General features: G+C 42.0%; 1 protein-coding gene and 1 pseudogene across 50 annotated transcripts in view; one reads left to right on the top strand and one right to left on the bottom strand.

Annotated features, from left to right (window-relative positions):
- The window catches only part of NHS (NHS actin remodeling regulator), a 505,180-nt gene that overhangs the window by 15,218 nt on the left and 473,866 nt on the right, over nucleotides 1-16,096 (bottom strand). For all 50 annotated transcript variants that reach the window (XM_055564127.1, XM_055564142.1, XM_055564128.1 and 47 more), the window contains one exon: nucleotides 1,294-1,356. In XM_055564127.1, the coding sequence (XP_055420102.1) occupies nucleotides 1,294-1,356 (63 nt within the window). The remainder of the gene's footprint in view (nucleotides 1-1,293; nucleotides 1,357-16,096) is intronic.
- Nucleotides 13,767-14,352, top strand: LOC129639461 (calcineurin B homologous protein 1-like; annotated as a pseudogene).

Raw genomic sequence — 16,096 nt, 5'->3', positions numbered from 1 at the left:
CACCTTTGTATGTGAAGCTTTTCTTCCAGCTGTGTATTTAAAGACCTTGACTTCCATGTGATGTTTGAAAATTCTCCATCCAAACCTTTGATTGATATTAATATTGTCTAACTTTTATTTCAGGGTTGGGCTCCTAGCCCAGATTTTTAAAAAGGCTCCATCCCAAGTTAGATTTCAGGGTTGGGCTTCTAAACCAGATTATTAAAAGACTGTTTTCACCACTGAACCTAGTTTTCTTTCTTTCCACAATTGGCAGGAAGGTGGCTGTATAAAATAAGCATTTTCCCCTCTTATTCCAGTTATGTTTTAATAATACTCTGTGCTAAAAATCAGGATCATTCAATAAATTCTCATCCTCACATTTGGAAGCATCACACCCTGTTGACTCAGAGGATTTCACATATCGTCAAGTGAACTGTCCTCAAGTCCCCTTAAAGAGAAGATTCCAGAGCCACTTATTTTAAATTAACCCCCAGCATTTGCTTACCTTGTCAGAGGTATCTGCAAAGCCCCCCAACACACCCAACAGGATATGATTACCCCCTTGAGAAAAATGTGTTCGCCATGAGAGTTTGTTAGCAAAACATTGCAACCTTCTTTCTCTCTTCAGCTTTTGTACAGATTCCCAGCGAAGCGAATAGCTCAAATAAAGTTGGAGCACAAAAGACTTTGTTTCCTAGGTAACTTCCAAAAAGGAAAAAAAAAAGTTTGGTGCGTGCAGAAAGAGAGACAGAGAGGGGGAGAGAGCAGGAGCTGGAGAGACACCCCCCGCCACACACACACACACCAGAGGCCACATTTTGTAGGCGATTCCTTCCTTGAATAACAATGGACTGGGAAACAAAGAAGGAATAGTGACCTGACTACAGTCTCTGACCGGCAGCCAAAAGCACTTTGTATTTAACGGTGACAGGGACAATTGGCTGCCAGAGAATCCTTTTGTCCTGTTCTCTTTTTATTTGAGAAGCTGAACCTTTACAGTTCTGATAAATATAGGGCAAGTTGAAATTTCTTTTCTCTGAACTACAAAGTCCAGGAATGTCATTAGGTGAGGCTTTAAACAGAGCCTTCATGCAACTGGGGCAGGGAGAGGGATAGAACAGCCAATGACATTACTGTCTGCTTTATATTTTATTTAATTCAAGTTAGGAAAATACTACTCTTTAAACTGATTTAAAGGAATACCTGTTGGTTAGTTAGAAATAACAGTTTTCCATAAAGAAAGAGAGAAGAAAATGACAGTGTATAGAGAGAATGGGATAGGCTGTGACGGAATGTTCTCAAAACCAGTACCTTTCTACTCCATGGGGTCATGTGGCAACATTCAGTGGGGGAGGGCGAACGGGTGCTGTTAAACTATGAACATGAAATGCAAAAAAAAAAAAGAGAAAATTAAAAATATGCACACAACACACAGTCCAGTTAAGCCAAATCTATGATATGAATGAATGAATATACCAGGATAACTTCTTTCCTTCCTTCCTTCTTTCTGAATGCATCATTGTTTTATAAGCAGCAGCATGGTGTGGTTAAGAGCACAAATTCTGGAGCTAGACTGAGTTCGAATCCTGGTTCTACCTCTTATTTGCTGTGTGACCAGGAGTACTAAGGTCAGTTTTCTCATCCTTAAGGTAGGAAAAGAATAGTATCTGCCTTTCAGGGCCATTTTGAGAGTTAAATGAGTAAATATATATAATAGGCTTAGAAGAATCATGGCACTTAATAAGTTCTACATGTTAGCTGTCGGATACTGTTACCTATTATTATTATCCTCACTTTGTAGCTATGAAGTAGCTGTGAAATTATCTTTGTACACTGTAACTTGATACCTTTCAGATCCCAGTCCCACTTGCTAATTTGGGAAAGACCAAGTTATTTTCTTAGAGTGAGTTTATTTTCCTGTGAACTGTTTGGAAGAAAACGTCTTGTGTATAATTTCCTCCACTGGACTCCTCAAAATTTGCCTCTTCCTCATATTCATAGACTGTATTTGAAGACAGGGCCGGTTTCACAGGCATGTGACCTGTGCAGTCATATAGGACCCCACACTCAGAAGGACTCCATGCTTGGTTTAATGCTGTTGCTATCTTGAAACTCTAAGTTTTTGAGTATGAGCCCTTGTATTTTCATTTTGCACTGGACCCCACAAATCACATAGGCAATCCTGTTAGAACAATCTAGTAACCAGAATCCCCTTTTCAAGATCTACTGAGAAGGACAGTGAAACTCTTTTAAACTCTGAACCATGTTAGCTTTGGATTCAATTAGCCCTCTAGTGCAGCATTTGGCATACAATATTGCTTTAATGTAACATGAATTATCTCTGGATGTGTCTTTTCATCTATTAAGGTTATTAATTTCTAGAGGTCAGGCGCCATATTTAACTTTCCTTTCAGTTATCCATGATGCCAGCAAAATGCCTCCTCATTTGTAAGAGCTCAACAAATTATTTGCGTATTTGAATGATACCAGCTCTTTGTGTCTTAACAGTGATGGGAAACCCAAATAAAGTCAGGGTCATGTTCAATATCTCAGAAGGAAGCAGACACCACAGACTCCAAGGGTACTTACCATCTTAAGGCAAATAGGCAAAAAATAGAGAAAACCACAAACAACTCTTGGTTTCATCAGAGGCTTAGCATTGGTGTACGCAGTTCTAGTTCTTGAGCCTGTGGCAGACGTGTTTCAGAGGGGAGGAACACTCCAGGTCTAATTCTATTCTAAGTTTGTAAATTTTAACTGACAGGGTTGCTCATTAACGTCTAAGCAAAGCAAAAGCCATCTCCTCCTGCCCAGTTAACTTTGCTCTAGATCTTATTTAAGGACGTAGTTTTGTGGAGTCCATGGCTCCCTCATTGAAAGCGATTGTTTTGAAGATGTGGTGTATGTGGACAGAGACTAACTGGGCTCTATCATAAGAATCAATCATAGGTAGTGACATGCAGGTCTCAAGTAAGACACTGGACTGTGCAAAACAGAGAACTCATGGAAGCAGGAGAAAAGGAACCTGAATGCAAAACCTACATGGAAATCGAACCTGTTTGCAAGAAACCAAACCAAAAGTGCTCATGAAAGGATTTCAAAAAATTACACAGCAGGAAGCAGCAGGGCAGAAAATATATTAGTGATTAATAATAATAGAGTAATTTTGGTAGTTTGTCTTAAATCTCCTTAGTTTTCCTGTTGAATATTTTTTTCCGGGAATGAAGGATGAGGAGTGATTTTTATTTCTCAGCTGTTTGAGAAACGCCCCCATCCCATTAAACAAGCATGAGGTGACACCTGGGAATGACTAAGGATGGAACGTCCAGAGAGAGCTCTGACTGTTCAGTTCTGGCCACCATCATTAAATCGAGGTTTCCATGGGTTATACGCCACAGAAGATTCCTTCTCAGCTAATCAGCCTCTCCACTCCTTTTTTAAACTGCAGTATTTACAATATTGTATTAGTTTTCAGGTGTACGATCTATTCCTTTGATAGTAGCTCCAGCCTCCAGCTTGCGAGGGCTGAAACTAGGTACTTTTGAGCTTGTGTGTGTAAGGATTGTGTTCTTTGGTTCCACCACCTAGACACAAGCATGCAAGGCCCTGCAGATGGTCTGTCTATGTAGAGTATTTAAGTTCATAATATTCACATGGGCTGTGGTTATATTCTCGCCATGACTTAGTAATTGCCTTAGCATAATGTTTTAGACCTTCCTCTTTCTTGGTCAAAGGAATTAAAATCATTTGGATTATTTCTGATTAGGTTTTTCTATGGCAAATACAGTAGTTCATACAGTGTTTCCCCTTCCTTTTGCAGGCTTCCACTGTGGCTTTCCCACTAAGTTTGAGAGGCCTCAGACTCCGTGTTGCACCATTTTAGAATCAGCCACCACCAGTCATCTTGTCCCTGACAAAAGATGCTTCTTTGATGCTTTTGCTGCATTTCTGTCCCTGCTGGCCCCATCAGTTACAGCCTCAGACCCTTTCCCTGGCTTCCTGTGGAATTGCTTCAACAAGAGCTGGAGTTGTAACCAGTGTTCAGAATAAGAAATAACAGACATCATACTCAACAGCTGTCAAAGAAGTATTTTTCGTGAATAATGAAAGAATATTTTCCAAAACCCCAATTTCTCTTGTGGGGTGTGTGTGAGAAAAAGTTCATTTCTACACTTTCATGGCTATGAACAAGTATTTCTCCAAAGATCTCAAGACTTTCTCCTATCTTTCTCTTACTGCCAAAAGAAAAAAACAATCTACCCACAGTTTACTTTTTTTTCAGTTTTATTTTATATGCTGATGGGGGCTTGTTTTGCTTCAAAACTTTCCAGAAGACATCTGTTAAAATGCTGTGGGTATTCCAGCAGGAAATGTTTTGAAAAATTGGCTTTGGTTTGTGATCTAACCGATACCACATGGCATTTAGAGCAGTCAACTTTCAGAGCTGATTTATTACTATCATGCTGTCTTAAACACGAGAAATGTTTACTAGAGAATCAATGCGGCACATTTGAATACAGCAAAACTGTCCACTGCAAGCCACTCTGGGCTCCTAGTGAGGTAAGGTGATCTGAAATCTTATTCACATCCTGCCCTGGGACTTGTTGTCCTTAGACTGAGTCTGCATTTCTGCACGGAGTATGGCCTGTCTGCGAGATAGAGGGGAACTTGTCTGCCTCAGATTTTTCTTCACTGGAGTGTGTGTATGTGTTGTACACAAATAGGAAGTGCTGTGATCTTTCTGAAAGGCTTAAAGGCGTCTGGCATACCTTCTTCACATATGACTCTCGCTGCTACAATTACACAGCATTGTTATTCCCTTGAGACTGTCCCAAAGTCTCCTGCTGGCTGACACTGGCCTCCTATCTTCCCAGAATGTTTAATAACATCATGTTAAACTCATACTGTGCTGCTCTCTTTCCTCTCTTCTCCACTCCAACCTTTACCAAAGTGTACAACCATGGGGAAAACGAAAGGATGAGGTAAGTCAAAGTCTAGGGCCCATCCCAGGCTCTCCCTGTCCCTTTCCTGGTCTCTCCCTCATAATCACACTCTACCAGGCAAAGCAAGGCCTTCATACTTCCCCAGAGGGCCTGAATGCAGCACCTCACATACCCAAAGCCTTCACATCACTCTCCTGGCCAGTTGTGAAGCTGGAGAGAAGCCCACAGACGAGCTCACATCTCCATGCTGAGAACTCCTGGTGATAAACCCAAAGAAAGAAATTTCTCAAGCAGAATTCTGGACAGTGGTTTGTAGGCTAAGAGGAAGATATTTAGGAATAGGTGCCTATTGAGTTCTTCTTTTAACCACTCTATACACTAATGTCTATTTAAAGCACACATACAAATATTCACACTGGGAAAAATGGCCTTATCCTTGTCACGTCTGCTTTTCCAAGTCATACGTTTATTTCTGTTCCCTGATATTGGCACCACCACTTCCTCAATTCTCCTGCGAAGCACTTTACAAAAGGCTGATATACATATGCAAAGGCACTCAGTATCATTTCTCATCAGGAAGATTCAAGTGAAAACCACAGTGATATACTAGGGGCTAAAATGTAAAAGATTAATAATACCAAGTGTTGGCAAAGATGTAAAGCAACTCAAACTCTCACAAATTGCTGGGGAGAACTGAAAGTGGTATAGCCACTTCAGAGACTAGTAGTGTCTGAACTTAAACACATGAACTTAAACAAGTGTCTACCTTTTAAAAATTTTTTTTTACTTTTAAAACGTTGAAGTATAGATTTACAATACTGTTAGTTTCAGATGTATAACAAAGTGATCCAGTTATACACAAATACATTCTTTTTCATATTCTTTTAAATCATAGGTTATTACAAGATACTGAATATAGTTTTCTGTGCTGTACAGTAAATCCTTGTTTTTTTTAAATCTATTTTATATATAAGGCTGTGTATCTGTTAATCCCATACTCCTAATTTATCCCTCCCTCTGATTTCCCCTTTGGTAATCATAAGTTTGTTTTCTATGTCTGTGAATCTTGTTTCTGCTTTGTAAATAAGTTTATTTGTATTATTTTTTAGATTCCACACATAAATGATATTATATAGCATTTGTCTTTCTCTGTCTGACTTACTTGGTTACTTAGTGTAATAATCTCTGGGTCCATCCATGTTACTGCAAATGACAGCATCTCACTTTTTTAATGGCTGAGTAATTTTCCATATTGTGTGTGTACATGTGTGTGCATACCACATCTTTCTCCATTCATCTGTTGATGGACATTTAGGTTGATTCCATGTCTTGGCTATTGTGAATAGTGCTGATATAAACACTGGGGTACATGTATCTTTTGGAATTAGAGTTTTCTTCAGATACATGCCCAGAAGTGGGATTGCTAGATCATATGGTACCTCTGTTTTTAGTTTTTTAAGGAACCTCCATACTGTCCTCTATAGTGGGCTGCAGCAATTTACATTCCCACCAACACTGTAGGAGGGTTCCCTTTTTTCTACACCCTCTCCAGTGTTTATTTGCAGACCGTGTCTACCTTTTAATTCTCTCTCTAAGTATATGGAAGTGTGAAATATGAGTGTCCACAAAAAGCCTTTCACAGAGATATGTATAATAGGTTTTTTCATAAAAGCCCCCCCAAAAACTCCTAACTAGAAATAACTACCAACAGCAGCATGGATAAACAAGTTGTGGAGTACTATATTCATACCATGGAATACTACACAGTAATAAACAAGAGCATGCTATTGATACACATAATATTGACCTCCAAAAAAGCATGTGGAGTGAAAGAAGCCAGATACAAAGGAGTACCTGCTCATTCACTTTTGAATCACATACCGTTGATAGACTGATAGTTTGTGTATGAGATCTGCTCCTAGGGAGCAGAGCTTGAACGGCAGTGGTGCATTTGTCCCTCTCAGAGAGGCTTCCTGAAAGACCCTGTGGAACCACAGAGAATCGCTCTCCTTTTGATCTCAGCTAGAACTGAACAAAAATTCTCAGCGTGATGGAATGCAAAATGACGTGTATTTCAAAGTTCAACAACCCTTCGTTTAATGGAGTCCTATTAATGAAGTAATTTAAATGTACAGAGCACATTAAAATGATGTTTTGAAGCATATGTGGAAAGTATTCTCGTGGATGGAAAAGAAGGCTATGGGGAGACTGGGGGAGGCAGGGCATGCTTCCCACCGCTGCTCTGTTGTTTATTCACAGGAAGTGCTATGGCCTGTCCGGAAGAGCACAAAACAAGGCTCACCGGACCACAGTCACTGTGAGGTTGCTGCCAGTGAGGACCTTCTTCCTCCCTGGTGGCTAGCTTTGCCAATTAGTGGGGTCACTGCCCAGGGCCACTTAGCATCCATCCTCAAAGGTTGCTGGCACCAAATAAAGACATGAGTGGGGGAGAAGCAGGCCAGGCTTTGAAGTGCTGCAAACAGCACAAATAACTTCCCCAGACCATAGGAGCTGGCAGCATGAGACTCAGCACAGCCCTCAGGTTCCACCCTCACCCTCTGTGCCCGACCCTTGGCTGGGGGCTCCAAGGTTGAGGCTGAGCCGGGGGCTTCAGTCGCCTCAGCCCCACTGACTGAAGAGCTTTTGCGCATCTGGTCTCCTGCTGAGGGACACATGCCCCTTGTGACTCAGGCAAAATCTGGGTAGGGTCCTATTTGACTTTACCACAGCAAAATAAAAAAAAGCCAACCTTCTCGCACACAAGCTATGCATGTTGCTTCTTTACCCCTCCCCCCACTTTTTTTCTTTTTTAAAAAAACTGTTTGGCTACACCATGCGGCATGCAGAATCTAGTTGCTTGGGCAGGGATTGAACCCATGCCTGCCCCGCAGTGGAAGCGGGGTATCTTAACCACTGGACCACCAGGGAAGTTCCTCCTTTTTTTTAACTGGCTCTTTTCAAATTCCAGCTCTATGAATGTTATCACATGCATGGACTGCTGTAATCCTAGCACACTTAGGATTCAGAACATTTCCATCATCCCAGCAAAGTCCCCCGACTCCTACCCCTGGCAACCACTCATCTGTCGTCCATTACTATGGTTTTGTCTTTCTGAAAGTATCATATAAATGGGTCATACCTTTTGAGACTGGTTTCTTTCACTCACCCATTATGCCTTTGAGATCCAGCCAAGTTATTGTATTATCAGCAATTTGTTCCTTTTTATTGTGAGTAGTATTAGTATCTTATTGTCTGCTTATACTTTGAACAATGCAATGTCTCAGGCATGCAAGAGAATGTCAACCTGAGAATGTTCTGTAATGATGTGTACAAACAAGTAATTTTATTGGCTGTTCCACAGCCAGGGTAATGTTTTACGAAGAAAGAAACTAAAGTCTGCAACAGGGAATTTTCTTTGTTACTCACAATATTGAATATAAACCAGACTCATTGGCTAATGCTCTCCTTAGCTATCGTGCTGGCTCTTAAGCTGTGTCTGTCAGTTCCAAGCCTATCCTTCCACACTCTGCGCTGGTACTGCCAGGACTCTGCAAACATTTCTGTGCCAGCTGCTCCCTCTTAGCTTTTGCCCTCAGAGTGTCAGCCGCTTTCTGCAGTTGCTGTCTCTGTGTTACCTCAGTTTCCCATTTGCCATGCCAGTCTCATAATACCTTCTCTCTTTTAAAATAACTGTGCGCTTTCTGTTTTCCTGACTGGACCTTGACTGATAAGGTCCCTAGCATTGGCTCCTGGCTTGCTGATGTCTGAGGCCTCTGAAGTGCTTGCTACTTCCAGTTCCTCAGTCAAAGGAGGAAAATATGAACAAATGTGATGCTCCATGGGATGTCAAGATTTTAATGCTCTCTGCAGTTTGTGGCGGAGAGCAGGGGAGCTGACATAGTGTCAAAAGCTAACTGCTTCTAATGGCCATTGAAAATGGGTATAGAGGGAAAAAAGTATTTGCTGGGGTCACTCCACATGCCAGGTGCTGTGTGAACATGCTCCAAGAAAAATACCGTATTGGAATAGCAGCTACAAAGTCACAAACTACTTACAGCCAGTTTCCCAGATCTGTCTACCTGCTGTGAAGACCAAACGGGTGAGTGAAGAGGAGAGTGTGAGGCATCACCACTCTTCCAGTCTTAGATTTGAAACTCAAGCCAGGCTTTTCTCTCCCTGAGATACTATGAAGGAAGCTTTAGAAATGGAGGAAATTAATCCTGTACATACAGAGCCTCGTATCTTCATAAAGCACTGCTCTTTGTGATCATGTTATTTCTATGCCCAGAGCCCTTCAGTAATTTCCCTTGCCTATGGAATACATTCAAACTTTTTAGTCCGACACGCAAGATCCTTCAGGATCTGGTCTGTTGAACTACTGCAGCCAAACCAAACTTCAAAATTCATGTATATGCACTCCATTTTCTCCTGCCTCCGTGTGCTCACCCTTGTGGCTTCCTCAGCCTGTAATCCTTTTCAAAACTGCACCCCATCCTTCAAGGTCTTCTCAAATGCTCCTTTACCGTGAAGTTTAATCCTAACAATTGACTCCATTCTAACACTCTACACCAGTTAGGTATTAACACCTGACATTCAATACCATATAATTTCCTCTAGTAGTCATGCACTCTCGATGGCAGAGATTATGTCTCATTCATTTTTGTATCCTCCTAGTACTTACTTCAAAGTGAAGGAATAAATAAGAGGCTACAGTAGGGGAGAGGGCATTCCAAGTGGCAATATTGCTTTGAGAGTGCAGGATATTTTCTAGAGAAGCACATGGAGTTTGGTCTGCATGAAGGATCTGTGGGAAATCCATCTGGAAAGGTAGGATAGGACCAGATTGTACAGAGGCTGGAGAGTAGCTGGATTAAGGATTTGAAATTATTTCTTTAGGCAGAATGGAGGAATAGAAGGCTTAGGTTTAGGAAAGAATTTGTATGTCAAAGGTTCTCATACCAAAGTTAGAAATTTTTCTTAACTGGTTTAAAGGAGCAAACTAGATGAGATAAAGGGAAATACCTAAGCTGAAGCAAGACAGACTTGACTTCTACAGACAGTACCTTATTGAGACAGGTCATAAAACAACAGAATACTTCTGAGAAAGCTTGCAAAACTATGAAGATATTTTGTAAAAGCAAAATAAGACTTGTCTAGGACACTGTGGTATGTGTAATTCTTTTATAGCAAAGGAAAGGCGTGGTAGCATTTCTTAGTCTCAACTCTTACAAACCAGTAGAATACTGAAATCCCCAATGTGAATGCATTAAGAAAGGGAAGGAAGGGAGAGACTGGATAAGAGAAGACAGAGCTGGGGATGGGGGAGAGGGTGAAGCAGCCTGTACCTCTTTATCACCAGGGCAAGTAAATAGTATTGAAAACACCCCTCCTGCCAACTCTGGTCTTTAATCTCTTATGGCTCAAAACTCCATTCTCAGCCTTCTAATTCTTCTGTGAGCTAGATGAGTTTTTCTCAGAAGCTGCCTTCTGATAAGGCTGATTTTTTTTCTTCTTGATAAAAAAAGGAAGAATAAATATGGTTATTATTTATAGCTTTGGACTACGACCAAAGGGGCGTGGGCCAGAATTTGAATGATGTCCTCCGTTTACTTCTGAATAAGCCTGTTGGAATGCCCCCGTCTTTCAAATGCACCCCCTTAGTAAAAAGAAAAGTAGGATTTGACAGATTCTTATTTTTAATATCCCTGGATGCCACAGTGTGGTAAGTAAGGAAACTACTATCAGGCTATGAAATGACAAAGAATCTCAGATGTTCTTTCCTGGTTCATTGTATCAAGTCTGACAAAGAATATTACTGTGAACATGATTGGAATAAGTTAACTGTCAACCCTGATGATAAGGATTTAGGTCTCATTGTTTCTCTGGAACCTGATAAACCTCTGCCATCTCATAGCAAGCATCTCCATCCCATACCACAGAGCCCATTTGACATCATGCCCTGCATCGCTGGGGAGGCTTGAAGACGGATACTTGGTGAGACTGCTGGAGCCTCTTCCCACATTTGCAGAAGACTGACTTCCATGCCTGTCTATCTAGACAGCGGAATCCAGGCAGGAACGTAGACTCCAAGAGTCCTGGAGACTTGACTGCAGGCCAAATGCACCAATAGACTGTTCAGCTCAAATGCTGATTCTGATCAGTTGGGGTGGCGGGGACTATGTGGGAAAGAGTGTTGTAACCTTCTTGGGAATGCCTGCCTTAGGTTTGTATAGGGGAAGAATATGTGAACATTCCAAGTGTGTGCAGATCTGAGCCTGGACCAGGGGTCTTGACTGATGAGAACAGATAAGCATTCAGCAAGGGATCAGAGTGAACTGCTCTGACAAACTTACTCCACACTCTGAAATGGGAATCTATGCCATGATGGTACATTAGGGGCCAAAGTGTCATATACCATGGCAACTTCTCATCATCTGAGAGTAGATTTTTGAGGCCATCTAAATTTTGCTATTTAAAGTAAATAAACTGTGTACTAAGCATTTCCTGGTTGAACTTACCTTTTCCTGAAGCCATATATGTGTCATAGGCATTGGGGTGTAGGTCTCAACTGTGAAATATCTATGTCTAAGAGTATACATTTATTTTTAACTTTATATTTTGAAATAATTTTAAACTTAACAGGGAAGTCACCAAGAAATAGAGTACATGTAATCCTTATCTAGGTTTTCCTAATGTTAACATCTCACATAACCATAGTATACTTATTGAAACCAGGAAATTAACATTGATAAATACTATTAACTAATACAGTAACCTTGTTTGGATTCTATCAGTTTTCCCAATAATGTCATTTCTCTGGTCCAGGATTCAATCCAGGATCTCGCATTGGGTTTAGCTGTCAAATCTGCTTAGTCTCCTTCAGTTTGTGATAGTCCTTCAGTCTTTGCCTTCCGTGGCCTTAATACTTGTGAAGCGTACTGGCCAGTTATTTTCTAGAATGTCCTTCAAGTTGGACATTGTCTTGTGATTAGATTGAAGTTACTAATTTTTGGCAAGAACCCCACAGAAGTGTTATCTCAGTGCTTCCTGTCAGGGGATTCATGCAGAGGCATGCCTTTTTACTGCTGATGTTAACTTTGATACCTGGGTTAAGATTGTGTCTGCCCAATATTTGCAGCTCAAGTTACTAGTTTCTCTTTATAATCAACAAGTATCTTGTGGGGAGAAATTTTGAAACTATGCAAGTATCCTGTTTCTCAGTACAATAACCCAACTATTTTAGCATCCAGTGATTCAGTTCAGTTCAGTCACTCAGTCATGTCCGACTCTTTGCGACCCCATGAACTGCAGTACACCAGGCCTCCCCGTCCATCACTAACTCCCAGAGTCCACCCAAACCCACGTCCATCGAGTCGATGATGCCATCCAACCATCTCATCCTCTGTCGTCCCCTTCTCCTCCTGCCCTCAATCCCTCCCAGCATCAGGGTCTTTTCCAATGAGTCAGCTCTTCGCATGAGGTGGCCAAAGTACTGGAGTTTCAGCCTCAACATCAGTCCTTCCAATGAACACCCAGGACTGATCTCCTTTAGGATGGACTGGTTGGATCTCCTTGCAGTCCAAGGGACTCTCAAGAGTCTTCTCCAACACCACAGTTCAAAAGCACCTATTCTTCAGCACTCAGCTTTCTTTATAGTCCAACTCTCACATCCATACATATTGCCTGTAAAAACTTTTGCTGTCACATTTGGCTAAATGGTGATTTAAAACACCTTCCATCACTATTTCTACATTTATTAGTTAGAATTCTTCTGTAAGGAATAGCTACTCACCCCAATATATTTATTTACTCATCCCAGTTTACTTATGTCAGTATAGACTTCTGGATATTTCTTTTATGCTGTGTCTTATAATCTATTACTATCATTATTTTACTGTCCCAGATTTGGCCATTAGGAGCTCCTTCAAGTTGGTTCCTATGCCCTTTTCACATGGCATTATTATTATTTTAGAACTTTCTTGCTTTCTGGCCTCTCAAGATATTCCAGGCTTGCATTCTATTTTCCCCAGCCCAGACCTGGAAAGGAGTCCTGGTTTCTTTTTATTACAGAGTGGTATTTAGAAGCAAGTTCTAGGCACTGCTGCTGCTGCTGCTGTCGCTTCAGTCGTGTCCGACTCTGTGCGACCCCATAGACAGCAGCCCAACAGGCTCCCCCGTCCCTGGGATTCTCCAGGCAAGAACACTGGAGTGGGTTGCCATTTCCTTCTCCAATGCTTGAAAGTGAAAAGTGAAAGTGAAGTCGCTCAGTCGTGTCTGACTCCTAGCGACCCTATGGACTGCAGCCCACCAGGCTCCTCCATCCATGGGATTTTCCAGGCAAGAGTACTGGAGTGGGGTGCCATTGCCTTCTCCTTCTAGGCACTAGATATGCTTAAATGTTACCAGAGTGTCATTACTTCTAAGGCACTCTCAGATGACAGAGCTAGGAAGTACGTTTGAATACTCATAAATGCATATGTGCACATATTTTGTGCCTAACTACCTGCATATGTATGTGTGTGTGTGTGTGTGTGTGTGTGAAAATACATGTATGAATTTATAGTGGTACTTTAGATTCTAATCTAACACCAAGGGATTGATTCTTGATGTCCCTCTTTCTTACTTGGAACTCCTTTCTCCAAAGGTGACAAACTCTAATCATCCACAAAGTATTTGTTCAATCCTAGTATACACAAAAGGTAGTTTCAGAATTTCTAACTCGTTCTCTTGTAAAGAAAAAATTTACCAACTAAAGTATAATATTTGTGTACAGTTCCTTTTGTCTTTAGTCTACACTGTTTCTAAAGGTGTGGGGGCTCCCCGAGGAGCTGTCATGTACGAATGGGGTCTCAGGCTTCCACGTCACTGTGGAGGGAAGAGCTTGAGGAGGATCAAGACAGAGACCTGCTTCTCCCACAATCAAATCAACTACCTCTACAGCCAGTTCAGCAGCCTGGACAAAAGTGAGAATGGGACCCTCAGCTGGGAAGATTTCCAGTGGATTCTAGGACTTGTCATCAAGCCATTCAGGGACTGGCTCATCAGTGGCTTCTTTCCAGAGGGAAAAGATCAGGCAGGCTTCCATGGCTTCATAAAATCTTTGACTCACTTCTGACCCACTGAAGATAGTGCAAAGTGCAAAGATAAGAATGGACCAGAACCACTTAACAGCCGAAGCAAAAAACTGTACTTTGCTTTTCGACTATATGATTTGGATAAAAATGACAAAATCTTCCACAATGAGCTATTCCAGGTTCTTTGCATGATGGCTGGAGTGAATGTCTCGGATGAGCAGCTGGGTGGCATCACAGACAGGACCATTCAGGAGGCTGATCTAGAGAGGGATGGTGCCATATCGTTTGAAGAATTTGTTGAGGCTTTGGAGAAGGTGAACCGGCAAGCAGAAAGTGAGCATCCAATTTCTTGACTAAAAGTCCAAGACCAGACTGTTCCCTGCTCTCTAGTATCTAAGAACTGGACGTGAGAGCCCTCCTGTCGCCCAGCCCTCCCTCTCCCCTATTATCTATCCAAGATACTACGGCAACCTCCCTTTGGTGTACACACTGCGTTCCAGAACGGCATGCCCAGTTCATTTCTGTTCAGTATCCATTCACCAGTTCCCCCTTTATAAATATCACCACCGTCCCCCAGTTATGCTGCTGAATGCTACACATCCATCCAGTCTGAGAAACTGAGAGAGCGACTCAAGCCAAGAAGCAGCCAGGCGATCTCTGTTACTGATACAGACCGTAGCTACCCCACTGTCCCTCCTCAGCATGCAACTTTGGCCTTTTCCACGTGGCCTTTGCTTCCTGTTTCTCTGTCACCCAGTCATCCATTGCCTTGATCTTTCAGTCTGCATGCCCTTTGTCATGCCTCCAAATCTCCTCTCTTAAATATATGTCTAACTTGACAGGATGCTTCTGTGGCATGGCAGCTTTTATTTACCTTTGCTCATAAATGAGGCTCTGGGACGTTGTCTCCCCAGGAGCATTCTGGGAACCAACACTTGTCTCAGAAGAATGTGACCATCTGTTTGTCCCTTGCACTCTGCTCTGTCATCAAAGGGCTGCTGGAGGGAGACATACTTCTTGAGAGGTGTCGAGCCAAGTCTTCCAGGTGGCTTGCCATGGGTGCTTGACCTCTGGCCTCTGATTCTGCACACGAAGGGTGGCTACTCTGTGGGTACCCGTTAGTACAGTGTTGTTTCTTCAGAAAATAGCCACATGCCTGCTGGTCTGCTCAGCTTTGGGGCATTGTCACAAGCAGAGGAGCCGCCCTGACAGTCTGCCTCAGACTCTCCAAACAAGAGAGCCTCTTGTGTCCCCACCTCTGCAGCATGCTTTATACAAGTTGGTACTGCACGCCCTGGAATGTCTTTCACTGCATGTTTCCAGTGGAAAGAGTTATGGAGAGGCCTAATTCATCCTGTCCAAGGGATTTCAAGATTGTCCTTAGTATCCTCAAGGTTTTTGCACTTGGCAAATAATTAGGTCAGAAGCCACAGTCGGCTCCCAGTAGAGGTTCAGAGCACTGACTATATTGTTACATTAGCTGTCCGGTTCCGCTGGCTTCCTCCCTCCACTGGTAATTGCTTAGAATCAAGGAGTCTGGCAGTGTTGGCACAAGCTGAGGTAGCACTGTAGACCTTTCAGCAAGCCAGGAGTCAGAGCAGCTTCTTTGCCAAAATCAGCTTAGTTTAGACCTCACCCCAAAAGGCTGTTGCCATCCTAACACCTAAATCTGTTTGTTCATATATCTGCCTGCGGTGGATTTTCTCCTTATCGCCAAATTCAGACTTAAATTGAAGAAACTAGGGAAAACCATGAGACCATTCAGGTATGACCTAAATCAAATCCCTTACAATTATATGGTGGAAGTGCAAAATAGATTCAAGGGTTTAGATCTAATAGACAAATTGCCTGAAGAAGTGTGGACAGAGATTCATCACATTGTACAGGAAGCAGTGATCAAGACCATCCCCAAGAAAAAGAAATACAAAAAGGCAAAATAGTTGTCTGAGGAGGCCTTACAAATAGCTGAGAAAAGAAGAGGAGCTAAAGGCAAAGGAGAAAAGGAAAGATATACCCATTTGAATGCAGAGTTCCAAAGAATAGCAAGGAGAGATAAGAAAGCCTTCCTCAGCAATCAATGCAAAGAAATAGAGGAAA

This window comes from Bubalus kerabau, chromosome X (assembly GCF_029407905.1).
Source record: "Bubalus kerabau isolate K-KA32 ecotype Philippines breed swamp buffalo chromosome X, PCC_UOA_SB_1v2, whole genome shotgun sequence".
NCBI classification, from domain to species: domain Eukaryota; kingdom Metazoa; phylum Chordata; class Mammalia; order Artiodactyla; family Bovidae; genus Bubalus; species Bubalus kerabau.
The sequence above is the reverse complement of the archived record's forward strand: the minus strand, read 5'-3'. Positions and strand labels throughout refer to the sequence as shown.